Source organism: Rattus rattus, chromosome 5 (genome assembly GCF_011064425.1).
Source record: "Rattus rattus isolate New Zealand chromosome 5, Rrattus_CSIRO_v1, whole genome shotgun sequence".
NCBI lineage: Eukaryota > Metazoa > Chordata > Mammalia > Rodentia > Muridae > Rattus > Rattus rattus.
The window spans coordinates 18,780,766-18,795,682 of NC_046158.1; the positions used below are offsets into that span (position 1 = coordinate 18,780,766).

At 34.0% G+C, this 14,917-nt stretch overlaps 1 protein-coding gene across 1 annotated transcript in view; it reads right to left on the reverse strand.

The window, feature by feature from the left end:
* Nucleotides 1–14,917, reverse strand: part of LOC116900103 (low-density lipoprotein receptor-related protein 1B) — a 274,149-nt gene that overhangs the window by 229,073 nt on the left and 30,159 nt on the right. The window contains exons 8-11 of the mRNA XM_032901881.1: nucleotides 11,068–11,190; nucleotides 8,820–8,939; nucleotides 4,564–4,692; nucleotides 1,825–1,947 (exon numbers count right to left, since the gene is read on the reverse strand). Coding sequence (XP_032757772.1) covers nucleotides 1,825–1,947; nucleotides 4,564–4,692; nucleotides 8,820–8,939; nucleotides 11,068–11,190 — 495 coding nt within the window. The remainder of the gene's footprint in view (nucleotides 1–1,824; nucleotides 1,948–4,563; nucleotides 4,693–8,819; nucleotides 8,940–11,067; nucleotides 11,191–14,917) is intronic.

Here is a 14,917-nt window from a genome sequence, read left to right on the forward strand (position 1 = left end):
CCTCTTCGAGATTAAAAGGAAAAAAAAACTCTAAGCAAAGCTGTCAAATTTAAGTCTCCCAGGATTCTAATGGATTGACTTTTTGGCAGCATTTTTCTTGCTCTTGATTGCACACTCTTCCTGGTTAAGTATTCATAATCCACTCTCCAGGGCTTCTTTTCCCCAGTCTCCCTGTGTAAAAGCACTTCCTGATACAGCTTATAACACTAGAGTAGCAACCCAGCATTTCAACTCCAGAATATCGGTTGTGATGTTGTTGTCTTGCATATTGATTTTCTTTCTTTCTTTGTTTTGACTCTGTCTGCCTCTTTCCTAGTCTGCGCTAACCTGAGTGCTAATCTTAGTGCTAAGGTCTGACGTAGTAGTGGGACTCATCAACATCACATTTCTGCTTTCTACAACTACAATTTCAAATCTTGAACCATGTATCACATTTCTTTCCTGCATCACAAAAACTATCCCTCACTTTATTGTGTTCCAAAGCTTACAAGCAGAATTGCTATTCTCCAAATTGTGTCATTATGAAATGCCTCTATCCTGCCCATTCCACAGTTAGTCATGAGTGAGCTATAGGTTTTCTATTTCCTTCCAAGGCATCATTACTTATATGATTCAGAGCCACATTGTTCACTTTTAAAATGTTCTAGTAATTTCCTAAGCAGGTCATACTCGTCTTATGTATGCAGTATTTCTTGAGTATGATAAAAGAAATAGATCTACAAGTGAAATGCTATTATGACATCTTGTTTCCCTGTAGCACATACTTTTAATCCTAGGGTTTGGCATATCTGTGGGTTTGAATATAGGCTAATCTGCATTGCAAATTCTATGTCAGTCATTGATCTCAAATAGGCAAGTAGGTAAATATGTAATGAGTGAATAAATATAAATAACCAATCTAAAACAGTACATGTTGAATTACGATGTGCTACTTGAAATATATTGACTGAAAGATAAAATATGAAATAACTCTAAAAACATATATATATATATATATATATATATATAAAGAGATTTCTCAGAGACCCCATCAAAGACTAAAGATAAAAATACTACAAAAGAATGAAATATGGCAATTAGTCAACCTCACATGGGAAACGGAGGAAAGCATCGGGTGTACTGTAAAGTGCGGAGTCTGCAGAGCACTGAATCCATGACATAAGACATCACATATGGGCCTGGGGTCTACAGTCCAAGGTGGTCAGCCATGATTGGCAGTGTAATGCCAATGCTACCTAAGCACGCAATATGCCCTTGAATATGTATTACATAAATTAACTCATTCTTAGCATTTTAATATTCATAAAAATATATGGTTTTCCAGAAGACTCGAAACTGAATTTTAATATTTAATTAGTTATACTAAAATTTCTATTCTGGAGGAATAAATGTTATAACTAAATAACATAATTCTGAGACACACTTGGTGATCATAATGATAATTTAAACATTAAGTCGTACAAGTGTCAAAGTAAAAATTAAGGAAAACACTAACTTCTTTTTTGAATATCATTTTTTATGTACAGCTAAGGTCAGATTAACCTGTCATGTCTAATCTTCAAAGTTCAAAGAATTTTAACTACTTCTACGCTAAGGCCTTTTCTAGACATTTCCCAGTTTGACTGCCAATTGCTCTGAATTCATGGCAAAAGGAAACGTTTTAAAAATGGATGTTTTCAGGATCTAACAAATTCCCACACTCTGTGTGTAACACTGAATTCATTGGAGTCATTAATAAATGCCTGTTTGTTTTGGTTACTTCTGTGTCTTGGCATCCCTTTAATGGACCTTGAGCAGATAAATCCTATAAGACACCTTACTCACCACACTCCAGGAACTCATCTGAGCCGTCTCCACAGTCATCATCATGGTCACACACAAACTGCTTGGGAATGCACACCTTATTATGGCACATGAATGCATTTTCGTCACATGTATTATTAGGTGCTAAAGAAATTACAAAACATAAAATTACATAAGGGCATATTTTATCTTCTCTCCTAATTGAAGATTACAGTATGAAGCTTTTATCTATCAGTTTGTAGGTACTCAGAGAAAATGCTAATGTATTTTTATTCAATGTATTAGGCAAATGAATGAATTTTTATATATTAAATTTTTACATATATTAAAATGCTAATAGATACATGCATGGTTCAAAGGCTGATTCAGTTAATAGAAACAACATTCATGAGAGACAAGGAAGGTACATTAAGAAGACTGAGAATAACGTTCTTAAAAAAGTCTTTCAGAAACCTACAGAAACAGCATCCTAATTCAAGAAAAATTAAGGTCTACAAAGTAATTGAGCCCCACCATAATTCCACCAATACCATGAATTCTGACGCTTGCAATGGAATATTGATCCCCTCAGGAACATAGCATCATGAAAGCAGTGTTCCAGCAAGAGCTTAAGTGATGGTTGATCAAATTTGCAAAAAAATCCATGCAAAAAAAAAATCCACTTTCATATTATACACATAGGGTCAAAAGTCTTTACAGCACCCTCTGTAGTCACCTAAAAGTGTGAATGCTATAGTACTTAGGGTTCGGGTCATAGTGAATCTTTAATGTCTGATCTGCTATAGGCAAATGCCACAGATCCAAGTCTCTTAAGTGGCTCTGCCCCCTATATTTTCATGGTTGAGAAAGTTTGCACCATCTCTGTTCATCTGTTTCTCCCCCTGTTTAATGGAGGTATTCAAATCTCTCTGACAATATTTCCATGATTACATAAGGTATATAGAACTGACCTTTCAATTTAGGTATTCAACAACTTATGGGCACTCTCAAAATTTCTATTTCTATATTAATTGTGTTCTACCTGTTTCTTAATGTACTTTACGACATTGCTGACAGTATTTAATAATGTAAATAAAAAGTGCCTTTACTGAAAAACCTTACTACTGTATTGATTAACTTATAATGGGTATATATATATATATATATATATATATATATATATATATATATACATGCATACATATACACACACTATTGTCCCCATGGAAAGCACCTCTTTTCTTTGTCCTTCAAGATGAAGTAATATGGTCAGTTTTCAGAAAGTCAACACAAAATTGTTGTTCCACTTTTTGTAATGATCTAGTATCTTTTAAGTACATTACTGTGAGACATGGGAATTAACAAATATTGTCCCACATGTCCCTTTCAGTCCACTGTATCCAGCTGCCCCGTACCCTATAAAACAACCTCCACTATCCTCCATTGAACTGTCTACATAGAACCATGATTAGACAAAACAGGAAGATATCTGTGTGTGTGTGAGGGAGGGGGAATGTAGTCCAGTATAACTTACTTTCAACAAAGTTATTTTGAATCACTATGGAGAGGTCACACAGCAGCAACAATAACTTTACATATTTTAATAAAATTAAAACTGAAGTGTTGCTAATAACTCAGGTAACTTTGAGCTATGACAGTTGCTATAACTCAAGTGAATGATACCAATACTGACACATACATTCTGCTTGAAAACAGAGCAGCAGTAACTTACTTTGCATTAACACTTTCAGATCACTTGAGAGCAATTTGTTGTATTTTAGCATAATTTATTGAATTTTACCCATGTGACTCACAAGTGGTAATATACCTCTCAGAATGCTAACTAACTACAATGGCAAACTCATGTGGGATCATGTTGATTATTTAATTAATTCATAATCCTTCGTTATTCTGCCTTCAGTGTCAACATTGACCTTCATAGAAAACATATCCGCTTCAAGATCATATTTTTGTACATTCTACAACAGGATGAGTTGGGAACAATTTAGGCTGCCTCAATTTTTTTCTGTTGTAGTTTTATTCCTTTGGCATACATGTGCATCAACGAGCTCACATATAACATTTTAAAGATGTGATGATTTATGTTTTTAAAAGAAAATCATGACATTGTCAGATTTTATTCAATAGACTGAATCTGACAAAACTGTTGTTCTGATATACAGATCACTAGTTGATTGTTGATATTTATATTCATATGAGGAGGTCTTTTACCCTTCTGATCATGGAAAACATTATCTAAACTTTTCCTCTTGAATAACTCCTTAATATAATCTTGAATCAGAAACATGGTAAATTGATCTCTTGATCCTTCAATTTCATTTATTCCATGACCCAAGGGTTAATATCAAATCTCCAGACATAGTAAGTGTCCACTGACTTCCTGATCAGTACTTACTTAATAATAGCAATTTATAGAGTGCGTTTAATAGACATTCAAAAACAATTTGAAAGGGAGACTTTTTAAATAAAAAAAAATACTAGAAGAACCAACAATCTGTATGTAAGATGCTATGCTCTTTTGGTACTGAAATAGTAAATTTGCAGCCAGAGGAATAATTTTAAGAATGGTGCAAATATTGACCATTTCTATGATACTCTGAGTGTATAAGGCTTCACAAACAACTATGATTACAGAATCACATCTTGATAAACTACTGAAATGAGAAAAGTAAAAGAAAGTATATTATGGTATGACAAAAACAATTCCCCACAATTGTGCCACTGAATTCTTTGACACACAACTTCAGACAATGTCCATACCACAGCCTGCACTGGATAGCTCATCACTTCCGTCGGGGCAGTCTCTCTCACCATCGCACAGCCAGTGTTGGGGCACACAGGCATGGGAGCCCTGGCAGCTGAACATATCAGCAGCACAAGTGACGGCACCTTAAACCCAGAAGAAAAGTGGTATTAAACCCTGTGCATCCACTAGAAAATGGCCACTGTTCAACATTCCTGTAGAAATAAGCAATGGACTCTTGCACGCACTGAAGGACAGAGAATTATTGGAAATCATGGCTCCTTCTGTCTTAATAATTGTCTACATAGTCTTGTTTAAGTATATATTCTTTCCTAATTGCAAGTGCTGTCCTGTTTATAGCTGTATCATATTATATACTGTCTCTTCTTGAAAATATGTCAAATCATACCAGGGAATTCTTAAATAGATGACATTCAGAAGGAACTGACCCTGCATAGGTAGGAACAATAGCAGGAATGGTGATGAAAGCATTTCATAGCTTAGCAAGTATGAACCACTTAATATATCACCTCCCTAAATCCTGCAGAATTATTACTTATCACACTTCACATGAAAGTAAACCAGCATCCATAAGCTGAAAATCTGAGGAGATTACAACTGCAGAACTCCACATGCTGACCTGGTTAGCAAAAATATTTATTTGTGCTTCTAAGGACAATCTCTCATAAGCACTTTTAAATGTACACATAAAATGTTTGTTGAATAAAGGAACTCAATCTCAATTTTCAAGTTTCAATATAACGTAATGTCCAAAACATACGTCAAATGTCTACATATATAATTCATTTTATAAAACTTTATAATGCCTAGAAAGAGATAATTGCTTGACTGACAATTGCTAACCCTTGCCCTCGATCTTTAATAATTCAAGAGAGAGAGAGAGAGAGAGAGAGAGAAGAGAGAGAGGCAGACACACACACACACACACACACACACAGAGAGAGAGAGAGAGAGAGAGAGAGAGAGAGAGAGAGAGAGAGAGAGACAGAAAGATAGAGAGACAGAGAGGCAGAGACAGAGAAGGAGGGGAGATGGAGAAAGAGAAGGGGGAGAGAAAGGGAGAGAGAAGAAAGAGAAATGTAAAAGAAAAAGATATGGCTGATTGATTAAGATGACTGATTTAATTGATAGAAAACATGTGTTTCCACTCATGTAAACTAAGGTAAATGCAGTTTAGTAGATGGTTTTTGTCTTTTCGCTTTGCAGTCATATGATTGTTGTGAGCAGAAGATGCTTCTCACAGCTTTGTTCCCAAGGTATGCACCAGAGGACTATTTCCGTAAAATCTCCAAAAGACCCAGGTCTTCCTTTCCCTCACTTTTCTTGACATACATGAGGCCAGAAAGATAAGATTGATGTGGCTGTTAAGTGCTCAGGAATTTTTAAGATAAGTATCTTCCCACTGAAATTATAAGTTCCTTATCTTTTAAAGTCATTTTCAATATTAAACTCAAACTCACAAGTCCATGTTTTAACTTCTGTAGCATTGGACATGCTGTGATCTAATTCTGCCTGAACTTTGAGAAATGTCTTGTCTACATTTTCTTTGTTGGTAGCAAAAGGATTATGACTAGATAATCATGAAGACATCTCCAGGTATCAAATGATATAATGTTCATTGCAACTAATTCAATGGCTACTTTTATACTCTGATTGAAAAACATACCTAAACACTAAATCAACTGGGAAGAAACTAGCCATAGAAAACAATATGGCTCCATTTTCTGGTTACCCCTGCCATTTGGCGTTGTCTTTCTTGGAGAAAAATATCCCTGGTAAGTATAAGCACACACTGAAAATCATCTACTAGGCCCACCTTATGCTCTGCTCAAATAAGAAAAGCTAGTAGCTAAAGATCAGTATACTGTTAATATTTTGGAAAATGGAATTGTGGCCCTACCTCAACCATTGGTCCTTCTCCATGTGACTTCACAAAAATCTATTAATATCTATGGGTTTACCTTTTCTAACGTATCAAAAGGTACATATGGAATTTCTCATGTATCAAAAGGTACAGTGTGAATTTCAATGCTGAAGTCCTCAGTAAGCTATAACAATCTACTTGTTAAAAAGTATGTTTGTATACCTCATCACAATATTTGGACACGGGGCTCTGAAATTTATATTTTAATGTACTTCTAATATGGATTTCTTTTGGTAAATAACGTGTTCTGAGCCATTGAGGTAAAGTATTGGTAAGGTTGCCTTTGTATTCTAAAGTATTAGATTTCTTTGTTGACTCGAGTTTGTTCTAAAGAAGTAGTTCTTATATTCAATCATATTGATATGATAGAAATTATAGCCTAACAGTAAATTGAATAGACCTATTATTTGGAATGAAAATAAATATGGTTCACTACTATTTCCTTATTTCAAAGCATATCTGAAAACATCATTTTGTGTGTGCATGTTTGTGTGTGTGTGTGTGTGTGTGTGTGTTCATAGAAAGAAAAAAGGGAGAGAGAAAGAGGAAGGAGAGAGAAGAAGAGGAATAATATCACTTGTACATAATGGAAAAAAGCTGAAAGGAGAACTAGAACAAGAAAAAGAACTTTGACACTGCATGATAATCATAGAAATTATGTAGATAAATCTCTATTTCCTTATCAGTGCATAATTCAAGAACTGAGCAATACATTTCCCATGACTATATTTTGAGTAGCTGACATTAATTCAGTGATTCTGCAAAACCTTTGCCTCTTCTACTACACTATATCTTTCAGAAATCAGATACCACTGGAAACTTTTATTGCTTGATTAAACCAAGGTCAAAAGAAATATGGTTTCATGCTCTGAAAACATACTAACCTCATGAAAGGCCTGTGTTAGAACTGAAAGATTTGTAACAAAGAAAACCAAGAGAGCTAAACTCATGCAATTAATCACTATTTCCTGTGTTTAAGAATTTTGATAATGACCTTTATTTTTTATATCTATCTTTTTATAACAGGATTAAGAACAATTGTATTAAGAAAAAAATATGTTTGGGATGGCTTAAATGCAGTTAAATAGATTGTCTGATTTTAGGAGATAGAACCAATTTTATGTTATTCACAGGGCTATTCAGGTGAGGTTGAGAATTATAACGAATGTCTATCCCTGTTATCAACCTGAACAGCTTACCATTCTGCTGAAATGTAGATATAGAAAGATATTCAGCTTTTATTAAAATAAATCACACCACTTTTATAGATGAACACATAGTCAAATTGGTTAGTTAAATACATAATATGTAAATATGGACATTTAATATTTCAATATCATAAGTATTGAATTATAAGCTCCATTGAAAATTGTATAAACTTGCCATTTCTTATTTCCAGTTTAAAACAATGCAGTATAGAGAGGCTTTATTACAAAATGGATACACAAACAACATACGTTGTTAATGGCACTGAAAATCTTTATATTAGCTTGCAAGGAACAACCGAGCTATGTGCTATGTGTCAAAATATATGATGATTTAGCAATCCTGTCCATCAATGGAATTTAGTTCAAAGGACCAATGAAGACTAGAATATACGATAGACAAATGTCATTATTTGGTGCTACTCAGACAAAATTCTATGTAATAGTTGTATTATGTATATATAGTTTTTTCTTGCTATTTTATTAATCATTCCATTTGCTTACCTTTCAAATGATATATATTTTTAAAGGACAATAGAATAAGGGTTTGAGGTATGGTTAAGTGATTAAAAGAATATACTATTGTTTTTGACATTTTAAGTTTTAACATTTTTAACTTAATTCTTTTCATTTTTTATTTCATTTCATTTTTTAATTCTTTATTTTTTCCAATCCAGTCTTTATTTCCTTCCCAGTCTGCCCTATGATTGTTCCACATCCCATACCTCCTTCCCCATCTACAAGAGGATATCCCCAACAATGAATGTACTATTTTTATAGAAAATCATCATTGAAATCCTGACACTGACATTAAGCAGCTAATAACCGAATGAAATCCTAGATCCAGGGGATATGGCTTGGGCATATTTCCACACAGGATATACCAATATATAAACAAAAATAAATGTTAAAATAAAAGATTAACCTGTTACATTAAAAATAATTAAGTATTATACCTGAAAATTATAAAATCAATTACATATTAATATAAATTTGATGATGTTTAATACATTAGAAAACACAGGCATGTGATATTATGATATGTTGTGCTTCAAAATGGCCTAACATTAACTACTTAAAAATTCACGGGGAAAATTTTGTTGAGTACAAGGAAGCGACTCACCACAAATGTTGTCACTTTCATCTAAGCCGTCTCCACAGTCATCCTCTCCATCACAGATCCAGTGTTTAGAAATACATTTATGTACGGAACAAGCAAATTGATTCCATGAGCAAGAAGAATCTAAAGAGCAAAGATGATTATTTTAGGAGGAAACACTTGGAAAATAAGTTCTGAGGATCAATCATACAAGAGTACAACCACACGCAACAGTAGGAAATTAATAAATATTTAATTTAAATGAATAAATATTTAATTTGAATTAATAAAGAATTGAAGAAGTAGATATTTTACACCCTTCTTTGAACGTTGTGCAATGTGATCATGGAACAAAACATCACGTGGTAGCCAAATTAGCATACATAATTGACAAAAGTTAGTTAATCGTGAACAAGATTGTCTTAAAATAGATTTCCTGTTATCACAGTGAAAGGTTTTCCTTAGTCTCTTTCCTAATGGCATTCTAAAATCAATCCAATCCTATAGTAAAGTAAATCAAGGTCCCACTCTCTATGGAGATTCTACATGAAGGTTGACAACAGCTTACCCCTTCCTGTACTTCCAGCATACCGAGACCTCTGCCTCCAGCACACTTCTTACGAGGTTTGTATTTAAACAGGGACTATACTGGCTGTACCCCTTTAAGAATATTCTTGATCAACAGAATAAAGTAAGTGTTCCAGAGGGGGAAAGTAGTATTTTTCTTTGTTTGAGTTACTCTTTTAACATGTATAAAAAATCTGCATCATAAGCAAGGAAATTTGGTTTCAAAGAAGACAGGAAAAACAAAGTTCAAACAATGACAAGGGAATGGCTTTGTGTTTTATTTTAATAGCATATTCCTTTAATTTCACAGAGTCAGTGTTTTCACTGTCCTGCTTCAGCCTCCGTCCCTCCTACAACATAGCATGCTGTTTTTTCAAGTGACATATAAAATCCTCCCAAATAAAATTATTCAAAACACAAATTTTCATTACATTAAAAAGTTGGCTTCGTGTTTGCTGATCTCTTGGCCAGTTTGGAAAGATAATGATAAATAAATAAATAAACAAACAAACAAACAAACAAACAAATAAATCTCTAGGCACATTCATAAGGGTTAATATGATTAGGTTAATGGGAGTGTGAAGACCCACCCTAAATGTAGATCAGAGTCTGGGGCTGAATACGAAGGTGAAAGTGGGTTAAGTACATCATCCTTTATTCTCTCCCTTTGGGTCTAGATGCAATGTGACAAGCTGCTCTATTACTGTAGCCATACCTTCTCTGCCAGGGTACACCATAAACTATACAGCTCTAAACTGCCACAAACCCTTCTTACCTTAAATTGTTTGGCCAGCAACAACATTAACTATCACAGGCTTCAATTCAAAATAAATATTTTAAATTTTAAATTTCGCTTTCAAATATTTATGCACATGATCACTATATAAACAGACTTTAGGCAACTATATTTGGGGAAAAGGAAAATTGAATATTTAATCATATAATAATTCCCTGTTTAGAAATTATGAATATACATAGACTAGTGTCTGACATTTTCTTTTTCCTAGAGCAGACTCTGGTACCTACTGTGAAGATCTACAGAATTTTAATTACCCAGATCACATTTAATCATTTCCCTATGGAATTTACTTTCAAGAAAGTTTGACATTTTACATAGGGCTCAGTTTTTAAATGTTTTTCCAACTTCATTTACCACAGTGTGCTGATATTATGATAAAGAGTAGATATAGGCCTGTTTCTCAGAGAAAATAATCAAAACCTCAAATTTTATAGAATAAAAATTAAGATGTTTTTCTTTACAATACAGATAAACTTTGTACACAAATAAATAATGTGATAGTGAGAAAAGGCAAGTGTTTGATGAAATAAGTGCTTGACTATATTATTTAAAATAATGCACACAATTAATACAAAAATTAAAATTATTGTCTAATTTCCAAGAACTTGTAGGATGAGTGTAACATATTTTTAAATCATATTTTTAAAACTGAATGGAAACATATTAATGATGTTAGAAATAAATCAGGCACAAATGAAGATACATCATTTAGATTAATACTGATAAGAATTATAATTATGAAGTTAGAAAATTCTAGGACAAGAGGTTGTATGCTTTATTATCGTTGCCTGTATTAACTTTTATAGTGTATCAATGTTATTGTGGATAAAGGCTCTGGCAAGGGAAACACCAGCATACAAGCAGTAGCATGCGCAGCTCATAAAACAAAACAGGATCGAGGCTTACCACAGTGTAGCTCATCCAGCCCATCCTCACAGTCCTGCTGACCATCACATACCCAGGTATTCAAAATGCATCTTCCACTAGGACAACCAAAATAATTCTCTTCACATGTGTGTTTGTTTTGAACTATGATAAAACATAAGAATGCAATGTCAAATATTTTAAATTAATATGAGTCTTTGGCAGTACAAACAGAAATAATATTAATACCACTTGAGTTGGAAGAACAAATCAGAAAATACAAAATGACTCAGTCCATGTCCTGAAAAATGCCAAGGTTGCAATGACTGGAGAATAAGAACATCACCAATCATGGGGTACATTCTAACCCCAGACTTGACTTTAAACCCAATCCAGGCTTGTATTAGACCAGGAAGAAGTAGTTTTTGGAAATATTTTAATACTTGCTGAATCAGTTTGATGCAATGATTCAGTAGTAAGAGTAAAACAATGAAAATAACTCAAAATTACTCAAAATTAAATAAAGACAATATTATACTTGTATAGGAAATGTGTATTCTGTGTATTGAACAAAAGTATATTAAAGATTAGTGATTCTTTGCAAAAAATCTGAATTTAATATTTCTACAGGCTTATCTTGAATGTGCTTTGGTAGGTCTTAAGCAATATTCTATGTTTTTGAAAAAGAAAAATTAGTACAATAGAATTTTGAAAATTGTCTGCCTGATGGAGAGGAGGTAAGTACAACATTTTATGATTAGCATAAACTTGAAATCTACAGGTAAACATTAATTAATGAGAATAGTATATCTTTTAAATTTTCATAAGAAAAAATTTGGAAGTCAAATCATTTTTAAAATATGATTCATTTTAAAAGTGAAATATGATATAGGATTCTGTAGAATATAAAATTGACTATTGGTTCTTCTCTTGACTGGAGAACATTTGTCCTCTTAAACACTTTTTACAGACAATTTGGGATATGTATGTCGTGGTGTTCAGCCGGAAAGCTATCCCTACAATTTATTTAATTGAAGTGATCCATTGTTTATTATTTTAAAACAAATTTATTCCTTAGTTTTTACGAACACATTTTTTTCTTTTTTTCTTTTCTTTTTTTTTTTTTTTTTTCCGAGGCTGGGGACCGAACCCAGGACCTTGCGCTTCCTAGGTAAGCGCTCTACCACTGAGCCAAATCCCCAACTCTTATGAACACATTTTTAATGAATGTAACCATGAGACAAAATCCGCATCTACTTTACATCTTTCAGAATGATCCAGAGATCACCTGACATTAGCTGTCCCTTTTGCTGAGGCCTCCTACACTAGCCTACACTTGCCATTGCTTGCAGGAGCATCTTGATTTTTTAACTTAGTATAATACTCTACTACTGGTGAAAACTTTTAAAGCAATGTCAATACTAGATAGGGATACTTTTATAACAGAAAAGAACCACATGTTTGATGATTATCACGTAATATTCTCTTCCAAAGTGTAATATTTACTTTCAAAATCACCTACTGCTATAATGAGGTTTCGCTATAAATAGAGCATTAGACTAATAATCTTGATAAGCAAGCTTTATAAAACTAAAACCATCAAGTTCCCTAGTCTTTTTAAACTGTTAATCCAGCCTTTCTACGAACAGTTTTTTGTTCTTTCTGTTCAGCTAGAAGGCCCACTCCCTCAAGCTCAAACCTGGTTCTGCACTAGAATACCACCTACAGTCTCTCTTTCATCTCTCCAAGCTTCCTGTGGAATGCACAGACCATCCCCTCCTGACCAGCCTAGCTCAGGTGTCCCTTTTCCCCAGTCAGCAACATTGGCATAGAAGCCTTGCTCAACCACAGGCCATTCCTGCTGCAATATCAGTTAGGTTTCCCACAGTGCTTTCCTGCTCTTTTTGTTCCAAGAGCAGACCCAATCCTTCAGGGTCATCCCTAGTGCTGCAGCGATGACAGAACACCAGCTACAATCTCCCTCCCCCCAGCTTATGCCTCCTGTAGATTCCACAGACCAGCCTTCCCCTAACTAACAGCAGCAGACATTCCCTGTGAACAAACAAGCCAAGAAGCCCAGCAGAACAGGCAAGAAACACATACACACTTTTTGAAAATCTAGAAGGGAAAGAGAAAACAAGGAACAAAACACCCAGTCAAAAAAGTCAAACCAAGAAACCTGTACCTAAATCTATTATCACCCCAAACCCAGATTCCTAGATACCAGTATAAGAAAAAAAAATCAATAACAGTCTGGACAATATGTCTCCACTAGAGCACAGCTATCCTACCACAGCAGGCCCTGAATATTATTACATAGGTAAAGCTGCAGTACAAGATAAAGGCTTTGGAGCAATTACAGGAATGTGAGAGACGTATAAAGAGGAAATGAATAAATTACATTAAAAGATGAAATGAACAAGTACTTGATGTAAACAAATAAAACCATTCAGGTCCTGTAAATGGAAATAGAACGAAGTAAACATAAACGAGGGAATTCTGGAAATGAAACATTCTGGTATTTGAACAGAAACTACAAGGTGGCCTTGTGAAGATAATAATAGAGAAAGAAGAGAGAACCTCAGGCATTGCAGATATAACAAAGAAATAGATACACAGGTTAAAGAAAATGTTAAATCTAAAAGAAATTCTGATATCAATAACCCATGAAATCCAGAAAATTTTGAAAAGACCAAACCTATGAATAATGGGACTAGAGAAAGGAGAACCCCAGCTCAAAGTCCTAGAAAATAATTTTGACATAATTGTTGAAGAGAATTTGCCTAACCTAAAGACGATGCCTAGAAAGATACAATGATCATACAACACATCAAATGGATTGGACCATAAAAGAAATTCCTCTTTCCAAATAATAATCAAATCACTAAGCCTATAGAAATAAAACACAAAATATTAAAAGCTGCAAGGGAAAGGAACAAGTAACACATATAGGTAAGCCTATTAGAATTATACATGACTTCTCGATGGAGACGATACAAACCAGAAAGGCCTTGGTAAATAGGCTACAGATGTTAAGAGATCGCATACACCATTCCAGACTACTCTCCCCAGCAATCATCATAGAGAAAATAAGATATTCTGTGATAAAGTCAAATTAAAACAATATGTGTCTGCAAATACAGCCCATCAAAAGGAGCTAGAAGGAAAGCTCCAGCATAAGGAGATTAACTACACACACGAAAACACAAAATAAATAACCTAAGCCAAAAAAGGAAAACACACATACACACACACACACACACACACACACACATACACACACACACACCATCACCTACCCTGCCACCACCACCACCAACAACAAAACAAAAACAAAATAACAAGAATCAACAATTCTTGGTCACGGATTACTGTCAATATCAATGTCCTCAACAAAAAGATACAGACTAACAGAAAGAACAAAAAAAGCAAACCCTTCCTTCTACTGCTTACAAAAAACACACCTTAATATCAAGGTTAGAACAATACCTCAGGGAAAAAGGTTAGAAAAAGACATTCCAAGCAAATAGACTTAAGAGCCAATCTGGTATCGATATTTTGATATTTAACAAAATAGACTTCAAAAAAATAATCAAAACATATAGAGAAAGTATAAATGGCCTCAACTTCCCATCCTGATGATTCAGGCTAGCTAAATGGAAAAAATTCCTTACTCTGTTATCTAAAGGAAACCCAGCTTTGATAGGTGCCTCCTTAAAGTCAAAGAATATAAAGAAGTCACCTAAGCAAATGGGATAGGAAGCAAAAGTACATTGACATCCTAATATCTGACAAAATAAACTTCAATATAAGACTAATCGGAAAAGACAATGATGGTTTGTTCTAATAATGGGATCAGTTAATATAATAAGCATTGCACTCTACTCATATA